Source organism: Phodopus roborovskii, unplaced genomic scaffold, assembly GCF_943737965.1.
Source record: "Phodopus roborovskii unplaced genomic scaffold, PHOROB, whole genome shotgun sequence".
Lineage (NCBI taxonomy): Eukaryota > Metazoa > Chordata > Mammalia > Rodentia > Cricetidae > Phodopus > Phodopus roborovskii.
This window is the reverse complement of record NW_026126461.1, coordinates 3,356,594-3,382,067: the sequence shown is the minus strand read 5'-3', so window position 1 is coordinate 3,382,067 and position 25,474 is coordinate 3,356,594. Positions and strand designations below refer to the sequence as shown.

The following is a 25,474-nucleotide window of genomic DNA, read 5'->3' as shown; positions in this document are numbered from 1 at the left end:
TAGGGGACCGCTAGCCAGGCAGTCCCTTCACTGGTCAAGTGTCCTTGTGGCAGCCTGGCAGTTTGAGAAATCTCTCAGTCTGAGGACATTCCAGCATCTATGAAGGACCACTACAGTGACAGCTGAAGGAAGGAACACTCCAGCCATGCCCACCTACCTCAGAATGACTCTACTTGCCCCCTGCTATTCTCCTATAGGCCAGAGAGGGAGCACTTCCTCTCATGACCCAGAAGGTGACCCTAGACACACCCATGTCCTAGAGAGGTAACCAGGCTATTCATCCCATACTCTTTCCTTCTCAGGAGAAGCAGCCACCTGCACTGAAATACTATTCACCCAAAGCAGCTTCTCCCATATGCTCTTCCCCCGCACTGGCAAGTAACAGTGACTTCAGTGCAAAGAAGGGACACAGCCTCGACCATGCAGTGACAGGAAGCAACCTGTGAAGGTATGTGATGCTTAATCTTCCCTGTCAACCAGCCTGGATTTAGGGTCACCCAGGAGACATTCCTCTGGGCGTGTGCATCTGTGAGAGCACTACTAGGGAGTAATCCCACGAAAAGGAAAGCTCCATTGAGTGTGGCCAACATCATCTCAGGGGCCCCAGGATTCCAGATGTTATAAAAAAGAAAAAAATGAAAATAAAAACTGAGTACCAGCCTTTGTCTCTCTCTGTTTGCTGACTATGGGTACAATGTGAGCCGCTGCCCCACGCTCCTGCTGCCATGATGGACCATATCCTGGAGCTATGCAGGGTCAGCAACACTTCCTTCCCTTAGGTTCTTCTGGGGAGGGCATTTTGTCACAGTGGTAAGAAAAGTACCTAACATCCCACAGTACTCTGACAGGTCACAGAACCTCATCTCTCAAGCCCCCTGGGCAGAGGAGGAAGCTGGAGGGGCTACCATGATATTAGGACTAAGGGAACCACTGTTCTGAGAGCGAAAGGCCTTCTGGACTTGGGGTCCCCATCCCCACTTTAGGGACACTGAATCTTCCACAATTGCAGAGATGTGGATGAAGATCCAAAGAACTGGAAACTGCGCTGAGAAACCCCAAGGATGCGGGCGGCGAGGACCCAGCAGGCTCCTGCCGCAGGGTGCAGGCTCTCTACATACACCTCCTTGGGGTTCTTTGGTGAAGTCTAGATCCTCTCAAAATATCAGAACCATGGATCTAGTATCAAGCCCAGGGCTTCCAAGAGAAGGCAGAAGCCGTGTTTTGCAGGGCTTTGCAAAACCTCTCCCAAGCGAGGGCACCCCAGGCAAAGCTGAGATTGGCCTGTGGGTCTGACAAGATGGGGGTCTTCACCGAGGCCAGATTTTAACAGCACAGCCACTTTGGGTATGGCAGGCTCATAGGATGGGACGCTGAGCCTAATTACCTGCAGCTGGCTTGCATGAGGAATGAAGAGAAGATTCCCCAAAACAGAAGCCAGTTAAGTATACACAGTACTCTCACGTTTGGAGTCTGAGACTTGTGCGCAGGCTTGTTTTTGTTTGTCCCCACTGACCGCATTCCAAATTCAATTGTGGAAGTGTGACGAGCTAAGGTGTCCTTACGCCTATTCACCCATATGCATACGTGTGTGGGGCATGTTCCCGCCCATCTCTGACTCTCAGCATGGGCATCAGGCCCTGGCTGGGAGTGCACGGGAGGGGAGGAGGCTTAGGGCTGTGTATCTGCACTCAAATATAGAGATTAAAAAATGCTAAAGAGGAAGAAGAAAGGAGAGTACACAGCTGCCGTCCCCCAAACAGACCTCCCATCTGCCACCCACGATTTGCATGTCACCTTCTCCGGGCTCATTTGTACTTCATTAACTGCCATTGACTTAACAAGATTTATGCAAATGACACCATAGGAGCTCCCTAACTCCCACTGCAATCAAGTGATTATGTATGTACAACTTGCCACCGCGATGAAAAATTAATACGTGACAAGCCCACTGGCCGCTGAGCTGGGCCACTGGCTTTTATTTTTCTTGCTTTGCTTTTTCATTTCTACTCGAGTAGACCTTTATCCTATTAGTAAGAAAAGAAACAGGACTCTACAAATCTATCCACTCTGGGTACCCAGACAAGACAGAAGAGTTGGGTCCAGATCCTGAAGAAATGAAGTTATAGCCTAGAAAACAATTCCTTACTCTTGAGGAACCTGTGACAGGGGAAGAGAGAAATGAGTCACTGGTAATGGTCACTTGGCCAGACGACCCATGCACATGGGCACCCTGTGCAACCGCGAGGGAGGCTGCAGGGCATGCAGACTGCCCCACTCAATTCCTAAGCACTTGCAAAGTTCCTGTGCAGGGGCAGAAGATTGTGATGACCAGAACCCCGGGCGTTCAAGGACAGGAACTGGAGTGACTCCTCTCCGCCTTGAGGCCAACGGTCCAGCAGCTGGGCGGAGCTCTGACAAGTCTCAACCAGGACTCACTGAAGACCAGGGACTCTGTTGCTTGTGAGTGGGACCGAGGGGGCAGTTGCATACAAGGCAGTGCTTTCTCCTGAGCACAGATGCACATTCCTGCAGCATCCCCAGAGAAACATACTGCTACAGGCATAGCCTTAGCCGTTTCTTCTACACAGCACAAGATTATCTGTGTGTGAGGTGAGAGTTCCCATGTTTCATTTAACACCATAACTTGGGGCTGAAGAGATGGCTTACTGGTTAAGATCACTCAAGGCTTTTACAAAGGACCCAAGTTTGGTTTCTAGCCCACGCCACCTGTAACTCCAGTTCCAGGGGATCCAACACCACCTTCTGGCCTCTTCGAGTACCTGCATACATATGGTGCACATAAAATTAACACACACACACACACACACACACACACACACACACACACACACACGCAACAATCTTTAAAACTGTAACTTTGCTTTGGAGGCTTCTTGTCACCATGGAGTGGAAAGAACACAGACGTGAGGCTCCCGGCTTCCCAGCTACTAGTCCTGAATGTTCAGCCTGTTTAACTTACGAACAAAATGACCCAAGGGTTCCAGTCTACAATGCCAGGGCTGTTAAGTGGGATTCTGCACAGAGATACACATAGATAACAAGTTCTCATTTAGACATTCATTTATTTAAGAAATCCACCCATGCACTTTCTAGAATATTCTAAAGCAGGAACTGCCCTTTCAGGCTCTGTCCTGTCAACCCTCTTGCTTCCACACAGAGGTCACCACAGCAGGGTGAGGGCAGTGAGGGGTGCAGCCAGTCTCAAATGGTCCATGTGCCGTGAAAATGTGAGCACACACAGCATGCAGTGTCAGATCACTGGAACTACCAGGGCCACCTACAGTCTCCACCTTATTCCAGGGAATGTGCAGGAAGGCTCTGACGCGGGTACCTGGAACATCACAGGTGGAAAACTGCAGTCTGCAGAATGGAAATACTTCCTGCAGAATGTCTGGGTGTGAGAGTTCTTCTCTTCTGGGTCTACACTTTGCACTTGAAGGGTCTGAGGCCTGAGCATCCACTACAGTGGGACCATGTGACGCTGGGAGCAGATCCTGGTGGGAGTTAGTCCATGGCTCCTCACTGTGGGCACTGAATGGGTGACAGGAGTCACGAGGAAACCATGACTTAAGATTTCAAGGAGAATATAATTAATGTTCAAGAACGAAAAGCTTCCCAAGGAATGCAGAGCCTTCATTTTACACTAGATGGTCACCTTCGGTCTCTGCAAACCGGAAGTCCAGTTTGAGAAGCTGGCCCTATCCAAAGATGAGCAGGGAACAAATCAAGTGAGCTTCCATTGATGCCAGGGCCTGGCTGGCTCACCCGGAAGTTTCTTGCTGAGAAAGTGAATGCCCCCCTCAAACCACACCCCCGCTTTGCCCACCACCCCAAGCCGGTTGTGGACAGGAATGAGGAAGATGTCTACTGAGTGGTAATCTTCAGTGTTCCAGCACCAATTTCTCAAGTGCATAACAGCTCAATAACATTTATAACGCTACATGAAATGACACTGCACAGAAATCATGCATTAAAACGGCTTTATGTAGAGTTAGATTACAATTAAATAAGCAACATGAGTGAACAACTATGTACCTGGCCCTCAGAAGTAATAAACCTGTTTACAAGGAAAACACAGCCCATCACCGGGAAGGCTTCTTGCCTTGTATGTAAACACATGGAAGGTGAAATGTTTTCTTCGGCATGCTGCAAGCTGGCCCCCAAATCTGTCACCCAGTACAGTAAGGGTGGCCCTACACAGAGGCACAGTAGCCTCGGCTAAGGCCTGTGGGTCACCCTGCCCTGGGTCAAAGGCTCACACTGCCCTGTGCAGAGGGCATACGTATGTGGCGCGCAGGCCACTCTGGTCTGCAGCTGGAGGGTCGGTCTGCAGCAGTCTTGGTTTCTCAGAGATACCCACACTCTTTAACTCCCACATCTCCAATCTGAAATGGTCTGACTTCTCACAAGGGCTGCAGCCGTTAGCTGCAAACCGCTGAGGTGAGCCTGCTCTAACTTCTGGAACACTCTTCCCCTCCCTCAGAGACTGTGCGCGCACAGGCCAAGTGAAGCTGGGGTATAGCTATGGAAAGGGTGACAGATGCCCTAGATCATCCAGAGCTAAGAATGGGCTACCAGTGCCATCCATGGAAGGCAGAGCTATTTCCTGCCCGCACATTTCCTGCTCTCACCCCAACAGGAAACACACACACACACACACACACACACACACTCTCTCTCTCTCTCTCTCTCTCTCTCTCTCTCTCTCTCTCTCTCTCTCTTTCTCTCTCTCTCTCTCTCTAAATCAATTGGCTTTCTTTATCAACCAAAAAAGATGACATTTCAGAGCTGCTGAGCAGGCCTGAACTCTATTCTTATTGTTTCTGAAATGAAGCAGCAAAAGACGTCACACGTGAATTCCAGTGTGCCTTGCTAGGGACGTGAAGCAATTTAGGACCCAGTTTCCGGGCTAATGAAAACCCATTTCAGGCTAGCAACATTGGCCAAAACAAATGCTTGAATTCAAGTCCTGTTGTGTAATGGGGAAGTTTAATTAAGGCCCCACATTACAGCTGTAAATGTTCCTGTGTATAATAAGGTCTAAATGAAACTGAACCTAATCAAAGTTACAATCCCTTCATTAGCAAATTACAAACAAGAGCACACAGCTGACACGCCAGCTATGATTATTACAACTAATTGCCTCGTTGTTACAGACCAGCCTGAAACAGTGTTCAGATGTCCGTCTGCAAGAGCAAATTAGGGCCACGTCAGGCTATTCCTGTGATCACAAGGGGTTCTTCTACAGCGATCTGATTTACCCCTGTCGCCTGGCGGCCAGCGGCCCAATCAAAGCCATGCTACAAAGGCAGCCTTTGAAGCCAGTGCAGCATGGAAACACACTCCATATGCAGGCGGGCAGACCGCACTTCATTAGAGCTGTTGTTGCATTTCCCTCTTCTTATTCTAATGATCCCATTTTAATACACACAGGAACCCCTTCTAATTGATGTCAAGTGAGTGACTTCTACATTCATCAACAGAGCACATCAAACAAACCCTGGTGCCCAAGCCAGCACCATCTCGGGCTGCACCGAGGTGTGTCTCCAGCGAGGCGGGGAAGGGGACAAGTGTACCTGCTTAATTGGGATGGCTCGCCCGCTCCCGATGCTGTCCGCACGGCTCTCCAGGCCTTTCTTCTCTTTGTCTGGGTCGCTCCCTTTCCTAGACTGCAAGCAAAAGTAAAGTTAGCATTTGGGCGACGGTTGTGGCTGCCAGGCGGGTCTCGCCCCTATGTCCACAGCTCTTGCCAAGAGGATTCAGAACTGACGCCCCCAGCCGTTCGTCTGCACTGACTCATCATTCCAAAAGAATTTTCTAAACTTTCCCCCTGACTTTTCTACTGCGAAATTATCTTTTAATTCTTTTTTTTTTTTTTTTCTTTCAAAGAGTTCAAAATCCAATTACTAGAAACCAACGGACCATTCAGGAAAGCAACACCCAACGAGAAAACACATTCTAGAGCCTCGGTTAGGTTAACACAGCTGAGGAGAGAAGGGCCCTCAAAGGTTATCCGGAAGCCCAACTATAGAAATGTATGGATCAAATTCATGTCTAGATGATTTAAAGAGTCTATTAACCACTCAGCAGTGTGACTTCCTGGGACACCCCCGGAGAGTTGTTTCAAGGGGCAAGCAATGTTTCCTCTTACTGCTTCTGGATGGTTTTAGAAAACAGCAATTCAAAGTTAAAGCAGTCTACTGTGCAACAAAAAGATAACGGAGGCAAGAACTGAAAATCTCTTTTTGACAAAATGTCAATATTCGGGGAGCAATAAACAACTGTTTGCTTGCCAGGTTCTCGAGCCAATTATCTTGGACGGATTTGTTGATGCTATGTGAACTGCCCAGTAGCCGGCAGGTGTGGGAGGAGGGCACTTGGGGAAAGCTGTGGGAGTGCCAGCCTCCGTCCATGTCCTGTCTCCTGCTGGCATGAGCAAGTGTAAGCACGGTGATTGTCTGACAGATTTATTTTATTATGAGAGAAAGATCTGAGACTCGTCCTCCTTAATAACAGTGCTGACAAGTGACAACTTCACTCCATTACTTTTCAATGGGAACATTACTCACGCAATATTGAAAATGGAGAAACATTTTCCTGTGCTTTTCAAATCTGAGATGATATATGAAATGAAGAGACTCGGTAGTGTCCGGTGCTGCTGGGAGCAGCTAATGAAATTCAGATTCTAAAGGATGTGGGGCGAGCGGACGATGCTTCTACAACAGAATGCAAAGGGCAAGGCCCTGGGATGTAATAAAAGCAAGGGCTGATGGGTCAGACTTAAGATTCCAGGACAGGCTACTGCCAGGGACACAGAGGAAAGCACCTGTGACAGTGGTGGCTGTGCCACGCGGCAGTGCATGTGAGAGGGCACACTCTAAGCTGATTACAGGGGCTTTCACGCTGATCAAATGCCTCCTGGGCCCCCCACGCTGAGTGCCATCATCACGGACCTCAGCAGTGCTATAGAAACTCCTTCGGTCTTTACTCTTCACAGCAAGACTTGACGTCAGTTGGTGGGAAGGTGGGCACATGAGGTTTCCAACTGGAAAATGAAGATCCTAAGCTCCTAGCCGACAACATTTCAGAAATTCTGAACCAATGGAGAGCAGTAAGGGCATTTGGGGAATTTTAGCAGTTCAAATACCTAAATTTGAAAATCCATCTTCATTATTCTCCATTAAGCAGAATAATTAACAAAACAAACACTTTTTTAAAAAAAAAAAAAAATGAACATTTTCCTTGAGGCAGCGCATCTGTCCTCGGTTGCTGTTCTCAGAGCAGGATTCTGGATTCCACGGAATCAGGAAGCCACAGCCAGAGTCGCGGTACATAGCACCAAATATGTAAAGAGATAGGAGCCCTGCTCGGCACAATCACAGGCTCAGAAAACAATCACAGAAACTCAGGAAACACATTGGAAAAAAGGAAATCTGTCAATGACGGTGCCATTTTTGTGGAAAATGTCATAAAACCAAAGGAAGATTTTTGTGGAATATGTCATAAAACCAAAGGAAGGAACTCCAACAAGCTAAGCTGTTGCGCTGCGGGTTTGCCTTCCTCAACCGGCTGACTCACGGAGACTGAGATCCAACAACTAAAGCACTTCACTAGATAAGAAACCCTACGCCTCTGAATCCCAAGGGAAGACTCCTTGCTCTCCTGCCCACTTCGGAGAGACTCCAGTGCTATGTTTGTTTCCTCCCCTCTCTGCCAAAACTGCTCATTAGATGCTGCTGGCAGCCCTTGGTACCCATTGCTATATCCAGCCTGCCACATTCTTCAGAACCAGGGTTGATCCCACCCATTGCACATCTGGAGACTTCAAGCCACCAGAATGACTGCTGAGCCCCAGACACTGAAGTCAGAGGGAAGGGAACTATTCTACTTCATTTCAAAAATGTTTAACTCCCTATATGTAATAAACAAAGTTCCTTGTACACTGGCCAGAGAATCGTGACTGGCAATGCTGCCCATCAAACAGCCTGCTTTCTCAGTTCCAACCAATAAGGCAGAAGCAGATGTTCTCCACAAGATACCAAGTGTCAATTCTTCTACAGTATTGTCCTTCTCTGAGTAGGTTCAGGTTCTGTGCTATCTTTGGGTACCTGTGTGCTTACCTGTTTAATAGTATCAGCATCACACAGCAAGCTTTTAAGACACCACGGAAAGACAATTCTTAAGAGCTTGAAAAGACATAAAGCAACGCCATATGGAACTTAAGGAGCCTTGCCAGGTTCACACCCACCAATGCAGGCCACACACAGATACCCAGTCAGGTAAGTGGCAAGCCCTGGAACAGAGGCAGGGGAATGGATGGGGAGGTGTGGGCTTTCACCAAGGATGTGTGTACTTCACGAAGCAGTAGCTGCAACCTGCTCAATCTCATGATTATCACAGAGAACACTTGTACTTTTTTTTATAACTCTTATATATTTAAAAGTATTATTCAATAAAATATTTCAACTACATGTCAATTGGGCTACTAAATGAACTGTTCTAAAAAAGATTCTGTATTTCTAAAGCAGGCACCAAATGGGCCCTCTTTTGATGTTTCATTTCTCAAGGCAATGGCCTTATATAAAACATGATACAATTTAAATTCCCATTGGCAAGGCATACATAATTGCCTCTGCAAAGTAATGCACAATACACTACAACTGGAGTGATTCAGTTTATATAATCTCATGTAAAATACATGGGATGTATTTGTTTAAAAGCTGTATGCTTGCAAATAAAACATCTGAGGGCTGAAAATGCTATCCCCGCGTGGCACACAGCCCCTTTAAGACATGTGAGGGAGGGATGAGAAATATGTTCACACAGATCACCTCCAGCCTCTTTAGAATGTGCTAATAGATAGGTGGGCAGTGCCCACCAGCGAGATGCACGTCTCCTCTGCTGCGGAACAGTAACTAAGATGGTTTGCATCTGGCACAGCTGTTGAGAGGTCTAAACACATACACACTTTGACAATGTTAGTCAAAAGTCACAGCGACAGAAATGAAGACTCTGCAAAACTGGACATAAGCAGGCTTTGAAAGCTGGATTCTTAATTGCTCAGTTTTCAGAATTAGTTCACTTTCTTTTCGTTCCTTGCATGACACTGACATCTAGTGGAGTCGATGTTTCCAAGTCCTTCAACTCTAAATGCTCACCGCCACCTCCACTGCCACTCTGCCCAATGGCAGAGCCAAACCTGGGAACAACCCACATGCTGGCCCTTTCGGGGGATTTCAGCTAGTTAAGAGCCACAATGCAGGACCCCAAATTTCTGTTCCATGAACATTAGCTGGGCAGCTGGATTAAACTTTAAATGTTTGACTCCCAAACTGTCTTCTGACATTACAAAGGAAGATACATTGTACACATGCAGCCAGAGGCATTCTGAGATGTCTATTACGTGCAATTCATTGAGATCGCCAGTCACTGTGTTCTCATCAGCGTGTATAAAACCTGCAGCTCTGTGGCTTCCTGACCTTGGTTTCTCTTTCAGTGTGGCCAGCTCTGGACATGAGCATACCTCCTAGACACTGAGCACAGCCAGGGCTCTGAAGAGCAGCTATTAGCCAAGTCCATTTCCCCCCCTTTTTCTTCAGGTCCTTAGCAGGTCATATGAGCTGTCAGTCATCCAGGCCCCAGGATCTTTTTGGACAGAGGGGACAGGATCTCCTTATACACAGTACTATTGAAAGCAGTATCTCCTGGTTTTCATATTTCTGTCAGATGGCAGAAACCAAAGTTAATGTGCATTGAATGATGCTAGGCAGGAGCCTCTGGCTGGGCCTCCACAGCCACTCCTAACAGTGCAGAGTGGGGGATACAGAAACTTCTCATCCACCATTACTGGACTAGTACATTCCTGAATCCCAACGCCTCTGGAGCTGACTTCGGCTATTGATGCTTTGGACCCATTGAGTCACAAGTGGATGAGTACCCTTTTCTCCAACAGTCCTGTTCTGGGTATTCAGCTAGAAATCTATTGTTCATGTGACTGTTCATGCTGTGTGTCTAAGACACTTTACAATGCACCATCTTACACCTGTGCACTACTGTAGCCTATCACACATTGGCCTGTACTATCAGACGGACACTTGCCCTGTACCATGGAAAAGCCAAAACAACCCCTCCACACCTACCAAACAGTCAGTCCACCAACTATTCTGCTGAGCATCACTGATGTTCATGTTCCTGACTACAACAGCAGTGGAAAACAGAACCCACAATTCACACCACTGAGACTCCTCTGCCCCTCTGGGAAGTGCTCCAACTGACAGCCCTACTGCAGAATAGCTAGAGCTCCCAGATCAGAGAGGTTCAGTGATTTGTCTAAGGTCAAACAGCGGCCAGCAGTGTCTGCCATCGGCAGACCTGAGCATGAATGATCTGACCATGGAGAAGGAAGCAGAAATGGTGGAAAAGAGTGAAGCACCCACAGATCTGGCCGAGTACCCATGGCATCAAGTGACCATCTTCAATTGAAGGCATCAGGTCAGACAATGAACTTCTAGCTGCTCCTGGGAGATCTCCTCTAGATCAAGATAGGACTACAAAACTTCTCCATGACTGACTCAGTCTGGCCCAACCAAAACCAGAGACCAATGATTTACAGAGTACAGACACTGCACAGAGCTGGACACAGAGAGATAGACTCAATTGCAAAGCCATCCATGATTGATAGGTGATGTCTGCTGGGCATAAGAGGCAGGGAACAGTATGTGTCCACCTCTTCTGCAGTTCAGAGAATATCTGTACCCATCAGCCCAAACAGCTTGCAAAAGTGCACATGCCTGGCCCCACCCTGGACTTGGGTTTCTAAAACAAAGCTCAGGTTGACAATCCAGGACACTCCCTGGAGAGCTCCGAGGAAAGATCAAGAGAAGCCTATGACAGGGAGTGCCTAGAAGTCCCAGAGAGAGGGGTGGGGGTTACAATATTAAAGAAAAGGCAAGTCCTAGCCCCACGCCCATCCCTGGGGTCAGTTCTCAGACCTCAACAGGTAAACAGGGCTGAGGCTAAAGCCTCTCTGTGACTGGTCAGGTGCAAATGGGAATCCTCCTAGACCATCACCATCCACCATCTCTCTGTATCTAACACAAGCCTCTCGTGAGACCACAGAAGTCCTGGGCGGGTAAAGGGTGTGCACAAACTCCTCAGGATTCACACTCGGTTCCCACCAGGCAATTCCCATGTGCTCAGGATCCAACGTCTCTTCTTCTCACGATTCCCTCAGACTCCCGTCATTGTGGTTCTCATTAAATGTAGCCTGGATTCTGCAAGCATCACTGGACCCTGGGACAGACATGCTGCTGCGAATAAGGTACCAGGTGAGACTGAGAGTTTGGTCCCGAGCAATGCCGCTCACCGTGAACAGGTTGGATCTGCGCTTGGACTGCTTCCGAACAGGCGTCGGCGTGTTGGCAGTGGGAGGGACATCGATCCGAAGCTCCTTCTGGCTGGTGCTTGGGGTCGAAGGGACTGAGGAAGAGTAGTCACTTAAGCTTCCACCTCCATTACTTGTCTGTAAAAATGGAAACAGCAAACAAACAAAATTATCAATGTTCTGTGAAACTAAACAGCATAAAAACCACCCAAGCAGGCTCACAGCAAGAAAAAAATACAAGTGACAAGGCAGAGGTATCTGGGAGGCAAGGTGTCAACTCCCCATACCTGGCCAGTTTTACTGGTACCAAGCGCTGCTGGAAGCAAGCGCTGCTCTGTCTGAGGAAAAGGACCTCAGAGGGATGCACAGCGGAGCCTGAAAACTTCTTTCTGCTTCCAGGGACAGAATCTCATTCCATAGCCTGAGATGACCTAAAGCTCACTATGTAGCCCATGCTGGACTTGAATTAAAGCAATCCACCTGTCTCAGCCTCTAGATTTCTGAGACGCTAGGTGTGAGTTACCACAGCAGCAAACTTTGAAAAAAAAAAAAAAAATTGGGGAAAAAATAATTATTCTTCCTCTGAAAAACAAAACCGAGGTTAAAAATGGCCCTTTGGGTGCTTCTCCATTCCTCCTGGGATGAAGAAGGAATGGTCTCTCAGAGCACCAAGCAACCACTCTTAAATGAGATATCACAAATCAGAGTACTATCCTAAAATGTTTTTACATCAGTCAAAACCTGAAGAACCCAATGGCGAAGGTGTTCAGGTATATGGCTAGACCATCCTAGGCGCGGATGGTATATGGCTTCTCCAGGAAAACGGAGCCCTTGCGAGAAAGTCTGCTCGCTATGCCATTAGGAAAAAGCAGCAATGGGACACTCACCCAAGGGGGACTGATCACAGAACAAGGACAGCAAGACATAGCTCCTTAATGAGGCCCTGGGTGGATCCCTGCAATCAGTACCTCGCTTCCAAGTTAATAATTTAGCAAGATGCTGTCAGGGAAGGCCTTCTACAGGGCCTAAAGGAGATGGCAGTTACAACCAACTTCCAGATCTAAGTGTAAGTGCATTCCTTAGCCAGTAAGACTAATTCACAACTGTTCACCTTACAAACCGACCAAGAGCAAAGCCAGTGATTTCAATCCACAGTGAGGACAGCGGCATACACCTGTTGTAGCCTGTTGTATATTGTGTGACGATATATTACTGTGATTGGTTTAATAAAGAGCTGAATGTGCAATAGATAAGCAGGAAGAGGTTAGGCAGGACTTGCAGGAACAGAAAGGACTCTGGGGGAGAAGAAAAGCGAAGACACCAGGAGACACAGACAGGAAATAGGAGGTAAAAGATGGAGGAGAAGTAATGCCACATAGCAGAATGTAGATTAATATAAATGGGCTAATTAAGTTAGAGCTAGTTAGGAACAAGTCTAAGCAATAGGCCAAACTTTCGTAATTAGTAAGAAGTCTTGGTGTCATTACTTGGAAGCTGGCTGGTGGGACAGAGAAAGACTTGTTACACAGGCCTGGCACCATCCAATGCCAGCATGCCTCATAAAGCAGGCAGTGTGCAAAAAGAACATTAAAGACTGACTCCCACAAAGCCTACCTGGCCACAGCAGCTTCTGAAGGAAATGGAAAGTCAATTATACACATGCTGTTATTTGTGAAGTTGGAAAAAGAAAAACAGATGCGAGCTTTGGCACTGGCTGTGAACACTCCCTGCCCAGAGTCCTCCTCGGCACTCGCTCGCTGCCTTGCCTCCCACACCACCTCCCATACCTGGCTGATGTGCACGGCTGACACCTGGGCAGAACACACAGAGGAGTGGCTTGGTGAGTTGGGTAAGGACTTGCAGGGGCCTATGGACAGCTGCTGCTTCTTCCTCGTGGCAACAATCTTCTGGGCAACTAGTGGACACAGAGACAAGAGACATCAATGTGAGGCTAGCGGCTGGACAATAGGGACCTCTGGTGATCCCTGGCTCCTGCCATTTCTATATCCATAGCAAGTTTCATTTGGATACCTGACCACCAGGATATACAGGACATTTCTCAGAGCTTCTGAATCCCATACCCAAGCTGACTACATGGCCCATAAGCAAGCCCTGGCCAATGGGATTGGGGCACAAGCAAGCCCCGGCCAATGGGAATAGAGTCCAAGCAAGCCCTAGCCAATGGGACTGGGGCACAGGCAAGCCCCGGCCAATGTGACCAGAGCAGAAAGCTCATGTTGCTCTCAGGACCTGCTCTTTGCCCCCCCCCTTTCAAATCTCTTTTGTTTAATCTCTCTGAAATGTACAGATATGACTTCGATGCCAGGAGCCATTCAGGACCTTTAGTGACACAGGGATGGAAGCCACACCTGTGAGACAGGAGGCAAAACAGACCAGTCCTGACTCCTGAGGACTTCAGCCAGCCTGCTTGGACCACCTCAGGGGACTCAAATGCACAACAAGAACACATGGCCGCCTCAGGTAGGCCATCTTAATAAAAATGCATTTTCCAGTCACCTAAAAGTAATCCCAAATAAGGAAAGTTGAGCAAAATCTCTTTGAAAACATGTATTTATTTACTTTTTTTTTTGCATTGCCTAAAGAATGACATATAATTCTATAGGCTGCATAAACCTATACTCAAGCAAAAGTAATTATTAACAAGGACCTTTTTTTTAAAAAAAAAAATTCTAACATATGGCCAGTTTATCTTAACAATAAAATCTAAATTCAACCAGCCATAACTTCTCTCAGTAAACTGGCTGAGAGATAAAGCATGTGGAATTTAACTGTACAGGAAGTCAACGATGAGAAAACCATTCTTACACCAATAGGTGTCGCTGCAGGAGAGTGGCTGCAGTTTGTACCGGAAGGAGGAAAGTCTTCGGGGAGGAACTGGAGTTAGGTTGGAGCCTGCCCACCCCCGCCACTGCGCGTACACACACACACACACACACACACACACACACACACACACACACACACACAGCTGCCTTTGAAGCATTCTGCCTCTCTAGGAGCAACAGTTACAGGGGACAGAGGCCACAAGGTACCCACAGATAATTTCACTCCCAAATGAACACAACTTTAAGCAGGACCTGATGTGTCCACAGCTCAGGGCTCTTGTGCAAATGAGTGACAGGTTTAAATATGACTGAGTGCTAAAAAGTGGTTCCCAGAGACGAAGCAGCCGCTCCATCAGTCACAGCCCACCTCCAAAAGGCTCCTCATCACCCTGAAAGGATGACATCAACTAATTTATCTTCCCTCCATGTATTGATCATAACCTTCATCAGCTAATCATGTTTAAATTACAGAGGAATATCGTGATACTCCGTCATTTCAAAGCCATTGGTGTATTGATCTGGGACTGTTGAAAGGGTATATTAGACTATCCTTAAAAAATCATTATGTGAACTCAAAAATAAAATCTAAGGTCAGTATCTAAGAACTACAAGGAGGTTCTGCCATTTCAAGACCCAAATTAATGCAAAGTCCTAACTGCCTGGGTGCTGTGGTTTCTATGTGAGGGTTACCCTCAGTCTCATTGGTTGGAACTTTGTTCCCAGCTGGTGGTGCTGTCTGGGGAGCTTCTGGTAATGTTAGGAGGTGGAGTCCTGTTAGAAGAAATCTGTCACTGTGGTAGCCTTGAAGATTTTGCAGCCTGGTCCCACTTCCTGTCCTCCCTCTTCCTGCTTCCTGTATGCTAATGCAATGGATCGGCCAGCTTCCTGACTGCCAGTCTACCTTCATGCTCCTGTCCCTATGCCTTCCCTGCTATGATGGGCCATATCCCCTCTGGAACTGTCAGTCAAAACAATTTTAACCCTACATTTTTTGAGGGAGGGGGGCAGGATTTCTGCCTTAGAAATGTAATATACCGTGTGACTAATCCTGTGCAAAAACAGGTTCCGCTGATCTACTTTTTGTTTTACTCCCAGTCTGAGTTCCCTTCTACCTGCAAAGACTTAACCACAGGACTTACATAAGAGGCATGAAACATGCTCAAACACATACTCTTGAGTGCTTTTTGGACACCTGCTATGAAGGTCTTCCACTCAAAGGGAAGGTTTAGGAAACTGAGTCAAGTATGTTATGGAAACTCTCGTTGTGTGAAACTTCAAATGCAGATTCCTGCCATTCCTCTTAGATGGACTGGGCAAATACTCAGGGATAAAGAGCAAAGCCACAATGGGGGGCACAGAGTGTGGGTGCACATCAAGTCTAACCCCCTGGGCCCCCACAGCAACTGCTCTTCCAATGTAATGACCAGAACACAGACCCCACAACATCTTACAACCGACTGCATTTATTTTTACTCCATTTTTTCATGTTTGACCTACTTGCTCATTATTCTTAAGACCTTCTAACTCCCATACACCAATAAAGGAAAGGAAATGATCTTAAAATGTTTTGTTCTAAGGCGCCAGGAGTACTTTGGTAAGATAGGATAAAACCTAAGAACAGGGGCAAATTTACTTAATGAAGGACAAGAGGATTCTGGGTAAGGATGAAGCAATCGAGAAAAGGGGGAAGGTGAAGATCTGCCCTATGCTGTAGAACTCTTGCTAACAGCCACATGTTTGCTAATGGCTGCTGCTGCTACATCCTGTGTTGTAGAACTCTTGCTAACAGCCACATGTTTGCTAATGGCTGCTGCTACCTGCTTTGTGTACCAGGGAGGAAACAGCATCCCTGGGTGCCTTGGTTAAAGACTTTCCTAAAAGTATACTAGATGAGTAAAAAGTATAGTGACAACTCTAGTCAGGAAGAGACCATGCTATTCACTACAGGATCACGTCCTCCACCACAGGACTGTGTGGAAATCTACACGTCCACAGGGTCCCTGACCCCACAAGCCAGTGTGTGGCCCTTGTCTATTACCACTCTAAGGCATCGGCCAGCATGTACAGTTGGCAGGCCCCGCCCCTTTAACTGTAATTACAGGTGATACTTGAATAAGTTGTGTACTGATAGGTTCAAAGATGAAACCCCAGACTCCACTGTTCGGGCAATCTCATCCCTTGTGTTAGCTAGTACCTTGGTCATTCAACAAATACACTGTTACATATCTTATATCAATGCACATATATAAAGGACTTGCTTAATGTGTGATGTATCAAACATACAAACACCTAAGCCCCAAAGAATTGTCTTTATGTTTTATTATTGAGATTTAATATTCTCTCACATTTTGTGGGATTCTAATGGGCTGTGTTCCATCTAGAAGTGTCACTTAGGAAGATACGATTACTGCCCTTTTACCACAGCGGCCACAAATTCCTCTCTTCTCCATGGTACTGCTTGGAGTCGCTTCCTCTACAATTCAGCTTTCTGTTTGGACTTGAGTAGCAGGCAAACACAAAACAAAACCCCTCCCTTTAGCCAGCCTTTCTGTCCTACCCATGGATTTAATTGCACAAGGCTCACACAGCAAGCAGACAAGCTCAGGCAGAGGAGTGATGTCAGAATGGCGCCACCTTATGGACGAGGTGGCTTAATGCCTGCGAGTGTGACAAACGTCTCCAGGATGGAAAGCTCTGTCCTAATCTGGGCTCATGTATGACAACCTTAAACTGAAACATATATCCATGCACATAACTCCATTCTTCAATCAGGAAAATTTACAGACCTTAATAACAAAAGCTGACACGCAAGAACTTACTTTCCCCATACCACTATACATTTTCTACTGAACAAGAAAGCTCTGCTCAACCCTGATCAAACAGTCCATATCTTCTGTGACATTACAGACCAGTCACACTAAAGCATTATTCACCTTGGTCCTACCAGGAGAGTGAGCCCTCTGCTCACAGCCATGTGACCACACACACCTAAATATTTTGCCCTGTACCTGCTGCCTGAAATGCTGAGCATGGTGGGAGATCTATAATCCCACTCCATCCTGGGATAAAGACCCCCCCCCCTCAGATAAAGAGGACGCTGAGAACTAGGTGTCAGGGCTCACTGGTCTAGCAGAACCTGAAAGACTGAGGCAGGAGGCCAGCCTGGACCACCTGAAGATAAAGTCAATCTCAAACAAACAAACTATATCCCAAACTATAACAAGTAAACAAAGCAACAAAACAAACCCCACACGGACCAGAGAGATGAGGACAGCCGCTCAGACAGTGCCTGGAGGGCTCAGGCAGGACCTCAGCCCAGCCTGCTGGGGAAACCCTTGCTCTATACCACTTCCTCCATTTCTAAGGGTACCACCATAACAGACTGCGGTGACTTAAATGAGAAAAATGTCCCTCATAGTCTCAGGCATTTGGATGCTTTGGCCCCCAGCTGGTGGCACTGCTTGGGGAAGCTCAGAGGGTGTGACCTTGCTGAAGTGTGTTTCTCAAGGCAGGCTTTGAGAGTTTAAGAGCCTTGTGCTGCTTCTGGTTCTCTTTCTGCGTTGTGCTTTCGTGTGAGCTCCCAGCTTGCTACTCTGGCCATCGTGTCGTCTACCTCCTTTGCATGATGGACACTTACTCCTCTGTACTGTAAACCCAAATAAACTCTTCGATGACTAATACAGTGACGTAAGGAAGGACGCTTGCCATCAGGAGGATGTCAACCATACAGAGGCATGGGCCCCTCTCTCCAGCAGCCTTCAGGCAAGTCTGTGTCCTTGGCCGAAGCCAGTTTCTGACCCCCACACCTTTGAGCTGGTCTGCCTCTGTGCCCTTGTGTCCCTGGTACTCAGGGTCCCTGGCAGCTGCCTGGAGGTCAGATCGCCTGTTCCTACATGACCCCTGGGCAATTTCTACTGCAGCTGACCATCCTATCCATTCTTTTCTTTTCTAGACCTCTAGAACATACCAGGTCCTTGGCCTCACCCTCTGCCTGGAACTCCTCAGGCTTCTTTGTTGCCTTCTCATAAGGAGCTTCCAAGGCTCTGGTCTTCAGCCCTGTCCAAGCTCCAGATTCACGCCTAGAGAGGCATTTGCATGTGCATTCTTTAACCACCTCAATGCTGACAGCTCTCTACAGGGAGCTGCCCTGAGGGCCCCCTGCACTCAAAAACTGCATGATTGCATTGTGCTGGGCACTTCAGGGTTCACACTGCCCAGTCCATGCTGCCATCCTTCCCTCTGCAACCTTAGCTCCCTGTGCAGCAGCCCCAGGCCCCAGGCACGGGCAGGGAAGACAGCAGACTACCGGTCCAAACACAAATACTGATCTCAAATACTGATTCATCTTCGTTGCCAATGCCCTGACCAAGCCCTCAACTTCTCACAGCTGATTCCAGACAGCCTATAACTATAATGGTCCCTTATCTGCAGCGTGAGTCCCAGGCATGCTGCAGGGTTATCTTCTCCAAGGCAAATCTGATTGTGATATTGTTCTGCTTAGATTTGCAAAGGATTTGGTCACACAAACCTTATGTGGATTAAGGGTGGGTTCTGCACCACATTAGCATAGCTATCTAAGTGTTGCCATCTCTGCTAGAACACTTGGGAGATCAGATAAATTCCCACAAGTTTCGAGAGAAAAGTGGTTCTCAACCTGTGTGCAGAGATCCCTTTGGCAAACTTCTATCTCCAAAACTACTCACAGTAGGATTCATAACAGTAAAAATATTACAGCTATGAACAGCAACCAAAATAATTTCATGGTTGGGGGTCACCACAACATGAGGAACTTTATTAAAGGGTCACAGCATTAGGAAGGTTGAGACCCATTGCTCTATAAGGAGCAGGCGACATCTGAGGTGGAGGAAGGGAATGGGTATGAGCTCAGGATGGCACCCAGCCCTGTCATCTAAGGTACACAGACCTGACTGCCCAAGAGCCAGATGAGGACGGGGTGGAAAAAGGACTCTGCTACTGGGAAAAACTGTAGCACACTGCTAACCTAGTGCTGGAGGGTCCATTCCTGGGATACTATTTTAGATAAGTATATTAATATTTATATAAAGTAATAAAAGTACTTCCAATATTTATAACAGACGCACTTACAAAGGACAGCGACCAGCCGGACATGATTACACTGCACAGGGAATGCTGGAGACGGTCTTGTTGCATAGCCCAGGCTGACATCTAATCAGCGGCCTCCCCGTCTACACCTCCCAAGTGCTGGGTTACACGTGTGCCAATCCACTTTACCCCAAGGGTATTTTAAAAGCTTGCTTTTGGTGGGTAGCAACCACTGTATGATTTGTCATCCTCTCTTGTACTTTTAACCCGAAAACAATGCCTATTACACCTTTTACCACAAGCCCCTGATGGAGAACCATGAGGAGCTCACCTGGGAAACACATAAATAACAAAACTCACTGCAGACGGTGAATCTTCCACTAATGTCTCCACTTTACATTACAGGAGAATGATCACTAAAGTAGCTTATTAATTAAGGAGAAATTAATTACCATGTTACCTACACAGCTCCCAAAGTGTGACTTAGAAGTGGAAAAAAACAGAACTAAGTGAAATATTTCTCATCACAAAAATGGCAAAGTCAGTACATGCTAGAGGTGGCATGTTCTGTCTGCCAGCTGTGTAAGGACGAAGCTATGGATGCCAGAAAAAACAAGAAAACTGGAGCAAGGCTGGGGCTCAGCTTGGTTAGTGCAGTGCAGGAAGCCCGAGGCTCCACCCCCAGAGAGCCATAAGCTGGGTGGGACGGTACACACCTGTAATCCTGGCACTTGGGAAGGGGAGGAAAGGGGTCAGGAGTTCAAGATCACCCCTGGCTTCATGGTGAGCTGAAGACCAGTCTAGGCTACAGGAGACACTGAAGACCAGCCTGGGCTACAGGAGACACTGAAGACCAGCCTGGGCTACATGAGACACTACTTTAAATCCAAACCAGCAATGATACTGGAGCAGAAACGAGAAAGGGAACAGAGTGAGAGGGTGGGAAAGCAGAGCCATGGTATGTCCCAGAAACTAAGAATTTCCAGTGTCCTCCTTGAGGAAAATTCCCAAACTGGGGACAGCACAGTCCCAAACACCTGCTGCGTTGCAGTTAATGCTTGCATGTGTCTGGAGTGCAACAGTCACCCTGAACCCGGGGAGATGAAGGACGGGATGACTAACAGGACTGGTAGCACGGAAATGTTAGAAAAGAGTAAGGGAAGAGATTCTCTGAAGGGCAACTAGAAACCCATTTTTCAGGCTTCGATATGCAGAGTGTGGTTGCCAGCCCGAAGGCATCAAGGAACCTTCCCAGATGTTCCAGAGTACAACGACAAGCCTTGCACTTTGGAAAGAAAACTAATGTGGCTTGCAAGACCCAGGCCATTTCCACCTGGACACCTGAGAAGGGGAGCGTGAGTACTTGTGGGTGGGGTGGGTGGGTGCTGGGCTCCAGGGACTGGAGCGTTGTTTACTGTCTCTCCAGTCAAGCAGATTTTATTTTCTGGATTTTCAGTACCGAGATAATACCCAAATTCTTGAACATGCTAGGTGAGTGCCCTACTGCTGAGCTAGTCCCCAGCCCCTATAATATTTCTATTACGCACTTTAAAATAAAAAGCCCTCTAATAAAAGACACACCATGCTTTAAAAAAAAAAAAAAAAAAAAAAAAGCCACACTACAATGTCTTCCGGTGAGGCCATTGAGTTTTTCCTGAAGTAATGAAGTCAGAATTCTTAACCTGAGATTCAGTTCTTATCTGTATTCTTTTTATCTCGTTGTATTAAAACAAATTTATCTTCATTTATGTCGCAATTACCTATTAGGGTTGTTAATTTGCTGGAAATGAAGCTATTGTTTAATTGCTCCTATTAATCGGGGATTTAAATGCCGACTGTAATAAACAGTTACCTTCAGGACGGAGCAAAGTCAAGGCTGCTGACATTAATTCCAGAATTTTAGAATGAGGGGGGATTTCTGTATCCGGGGACACTGGATTTAAAAGCGAGAGAATACTGAATACCCACAAGAGAAACTCAAATGAACAAATACAGTCTGTCAGCCCCTTTGCACGTATGCAACAGACTGCCGTGTAAAACAATCCACTGTGGCAAAGGGACAGGAAATCACACTGCAGGGAACACACCCATCCCCCATCACGGCTCCACACAAGACCCCTTAAAATTTAACCTCAAAGTAGGTAGCTGAAAATGGGCATGTCTGGTTCAGTGGCCACCCTAAGCTCTGGACCAGTGGGGTCGGTTCTGCAAGAAGTCACCCCCAGCCTACCAGGGACAATGTAAACACTCACTGTTCTGAAAAACGACCCTCACCGCTCACCAGCTGGGGACTGCCCCTGGCTGGTTGTCTGCAGGCAAGGTGGGCGTGGGACCTCAGTGGGCAGGGCTGAGCCACACACTTCTCCCAAAGCTTGCCGGGGGGGAAAAATGTGCCTGTCAAAGCCAACACCCCCCTCCTGAGTGTCCTTCTCAGGGTCACATCTCAGGGCCCAGCCTGCCCCCTGAGCAGACAGTCAGGTCCACGCATTCGGGGGTACATTAAGACGCTGGTGGACCGCCCCCAGCTCTCACACCTTCAGATCCATGCATTTGGGGGTACATTAAGACGCTGGTGGACCGCCCCCAGCTCTCGCACCAATCTCAGCATCTCAACTCACATCCATCCACACCTTGTTTTCTCACACAAACCACCGCCCTCACCCACCTCTGCATTACTACGAGTTCCGTTTCGTCGGGATTCTTCCCTAACCTCAGACTTTCAGTTTCCCATGTCTCCTGCTTTGTTTAGCTTTCTCATCTCAGTGAACCTTGGCCTCGGTCTGAAGGCTACATCTCTAGCTTGCTCTGCTTCCCTGGGCTTCCATTGATCTGAACTCTAGGTGTGAGCTCTGCCTCTCCCTCTCTAACCATCCCCATCTCACTGGCATGAGCGCATCCTCAGGACCAGGCTGGGAAGAGGGGTGATGCCTGCATGCCTAGCATGCCTCAAGGCATACAGCCCCAATGCCAATCCCCAAGAAGGTTCCAGGAGATTCTTGGTCATGTTGCTGCTCTTGGTGATACTACTATTCTAGCACACTCTTGGTTCAATTATGTTCTCAATCATGTTTCTGACTCCAGAATTCTCTTGGTTCTAGAATGCATTTAGTTATGTTGCTGACCACCAAACACTCTTGTATATTCTTGATTGGTGCTTCAACAGAGTTAAGCAAGTTGATGTATATTCCACCTTAAACATATGTGGAGCTGGCCTCTTCAACAGGCTGGACAGCATCCCTCACTCACTAACTGTTCCCTACTTTGACCACTGAGATGGTATACATATAGTGGGATATACCTAGGGACAGTGGAGACTACCAAACTCAGACAGATCTGCCAGTGGCACTGGCTGGCCACCAGCATGCTAACAAGTACACTTTATTGACCTTCCAGCCAGCCCAAGCATCCCACGGAAGAGACTAGACCTTCTTCAGGGTTTTGCCTTCTTGGACTATCAAGCATCGGCACTCAGCATCCAAGAGTCTCTGCTTCTCTGTGTGCATGGGGGATAAACCCTGCTGGAGAGCAGAAGGAGGCAGGGACTGTGAGCACAATGGAAACTCTGAGGTTTTAAGTACTGCAGAGTACACTATGATAAGCAGGGAACATTTAGGCAGATCATGAAATGCAAGGGACATGCCAGACCCATGGAGCAAGCAACGGTGAGTGCATAACAGAGAAAGGTTTGGAGTCATGCAGTGCTGCCGTGCACGGCTGCAGCTGTACCAGCAATGGCTATCGCAGTCCCTGTGAGCCCAATTCTCAGAGCCAGGATCAGTGAGAAAACAGACATAAGAAGCTGATGCGGACCACTGCTCCAAAGGTCCAGAGTCACATGACCCAGGTCAGCCCCACTCCGCATCACTGAAGCCTGTGTTCCGATAACTAGGGCCAGACCTCCAGTAAGTGTCCAGACCATAGGAGGGGGCATTAGCTTCCTCAAAGATGCTTACCGTAAACAAAACTAGTATGTGCTGGGAAAGGCCATCCTAGAGAACCATGGGGACTAACACGTGTGGAGGCAGGTGTCAAGCTCCTGAAGGAACCTAGAAGGTCCAAGGCACAGCAGAGGAGAGACACTTCCTCTTCCTGTAGACTGGCCTTGCTCACAGACAGAGGCCCCCATCAGCCCCTCAGCTCTGCCCTTCCTCGCTGAGTGCTCTAAGGACAGAAGGCTGCTCGCTGCTTAACTCACTGCTTGCCTGGTGAGCATTCATCACCACCACACATCACAGAATAAAACAACCGTCAGAACAAGTAGACAGCTGAGCACACACCGCAATCCTGGCACCCAGGAGGCTGAGGCAGGAGGATCAGGAGTCTAAGACCAGTATGAGAGTCGGACAGCGATACTTTAGGGGTGGATGAGTGGGAGGGAGAGAGGAGGAGAAAGGAAAGGGGGGAAAGGATGAGTGAGAACGAGGAAGGACAGGCAGTGCTCTGAAAGCTCACGCAGCTTGCACTGACCTGACAGGGAGGGAGGGGTGCCCAGACCGTGAACTGAAGGTCCTCGGGAGAGTGTGCTGCTTGCACTGACTGCGCATCCTATAAGCACTGATGCTGGATGTCAGGGAGTGGCCCACACCCACACTGATTAGAAAACATGTAACATTCCAAACACCACACTTAAGCACCGGGAAAGAATCTGCTCAAAGGCCCAGGAGATGATTAACCTCCCCTCTCTCACTTGTCCTCAAGTCGGACGCAAATCAGTGCCTTCTGAGCCCAGGCAAGTGAATATCCCAATAAATTGGCAATACAATTCAGATGGCAGGCAAGAAGCTAAAAGATAAATGGCTTAAACAAAGAGGGGGAAAATGAACCTGTCACTTTTCCTCAACTCATCAAGCTGTCTCGCACAGAAGCGATGATCCTGGAGCAGAGCAGCTTCAGACACCCCCAAGCAGAGGCTCCCCCGGGAATTCTTCAAGCTGCAGACTCCCGGCTCACCAGCCACAAAACCTCACAAAAGACCAAAATGGTCCCAACATATACCAACACACTTTTATTTGCCACATCAAAGAAAGCTGGAAGGAAATATGAAGAGCTATCTATGCCTCCATGAGCAGCCTGCTGGAGACCAGAAAGACAGTGAGGACTCACACACACACACACACACTCAGTGGCACTTGGGTGACAGGAAAACCCCTAAACCAGGGCATGACAGGAAGGCCAGCAGTTGATGTCACTGCAAGAACCTAGAAACAGATAAGGTTCAGTACAACGATCAGCTTTCCCTTCGGTGAGTGAATGAATACCCTTTGCCTACTATTGTCCTAACTGAAGTCCAAGGTCTGATCTTCGAAGATAGCCATGGGAACGGAAAGCTAACAGACACATCTCCAAACTCTGCACTAATCTCCACATAGCTTTAAACCCTCAGGGGAAACACAGGCAAGTGAGATGGCTCAGCAGGTTAAGCACTCGCCGCTGAGCCTGGCAACTGAGTTTGATCCCCAGGATGCACACCATAGAAGGAGAAAGTGGACCGGCACAAGTCCTCTGGCCTCTGGCATCTACAGGCATGCATGCACTTGAGGGCACGAAGCTTCTTCTTCCAGCTCTGTTAGGTCTGGGGACAAGTGACAGTGACACACAGGTTACATTATACAATGCATTGTGATGTGATTACAAAGAAGGATGAGGTGACAAAATGGATTTCTACTCGGGCTTCAGCATGGTTTTGTGCATTAAGACACCGCAGCCCCTCCCCCAACACACACACATACACACACATCAATTATAACTCAGCCGGCACCACCCAGAGGCCTGCCCTAATGCCTCACACTGGATTCCTGTGGGGGGGGGGAGGCCCATCTTCTGGGACACTATAGTATTCTGGCCACATAAATGAGGTGAGGTCAAGATTGGCAAGACTGTTCAGTGGGTAAAGACACTCGGTGCTGGTGCCAAGCCTGACGACCTGAGCTCAATTTCCAGAACCCATGTGATAGAAGAAGGGAACTGACTCCTGCAAGCTGTCCTCTGAGCAAGAGTACATGGTACACACACAAGCATACACACACACACACACACACACACAGAGCAATAATCTTACAAAGTGACGAGGCCTCTGATGAATTTAAAGAGCTCAGTAAAAGAAAGGATGTAAACTTCAACAGAATTAACATGAAAGCTTCAAAGTTTCATTTGAATGGAC

General features: G+C 47.7%; 1 protein-coding gene across 7 annotated transcripts in view; it reads right to left on the bottom strand.

Moving 5' to 3' along the window:
- Window positions 1-25,474, bottom strand: part of Agap1 (ArfGAP with GTPase domain, ankyrin repeat and PH domain 1) — a 436,703-nt gene that overhangs the window by 221,689 nt on the left and 189,540 nt on the right. For all 7 annotated transcript variants that reach the window (XM_051190767.1, XM_051190761.1, XM_051190762.1 and 4 more), the window contains exons 7-9: window positions 13,192-13,319; window positions 11,387-11,542; window positions 5,598-5,690 (exon numbers count right to left, since the gene is read on the bottom strand). In XM_051190767.1, coding sequence (XP_051046724.1) covers window positions 5,598-5,690; window positions 11,387-11,542; window positions 13,192-13,319 — 377 coding nt within the window. The remainder of the gene's footprint in view (window positions 1-5,597; window positions 5,691-11,386; window positions 11,543-13,191; window positions 13,320-25,474) is intronic.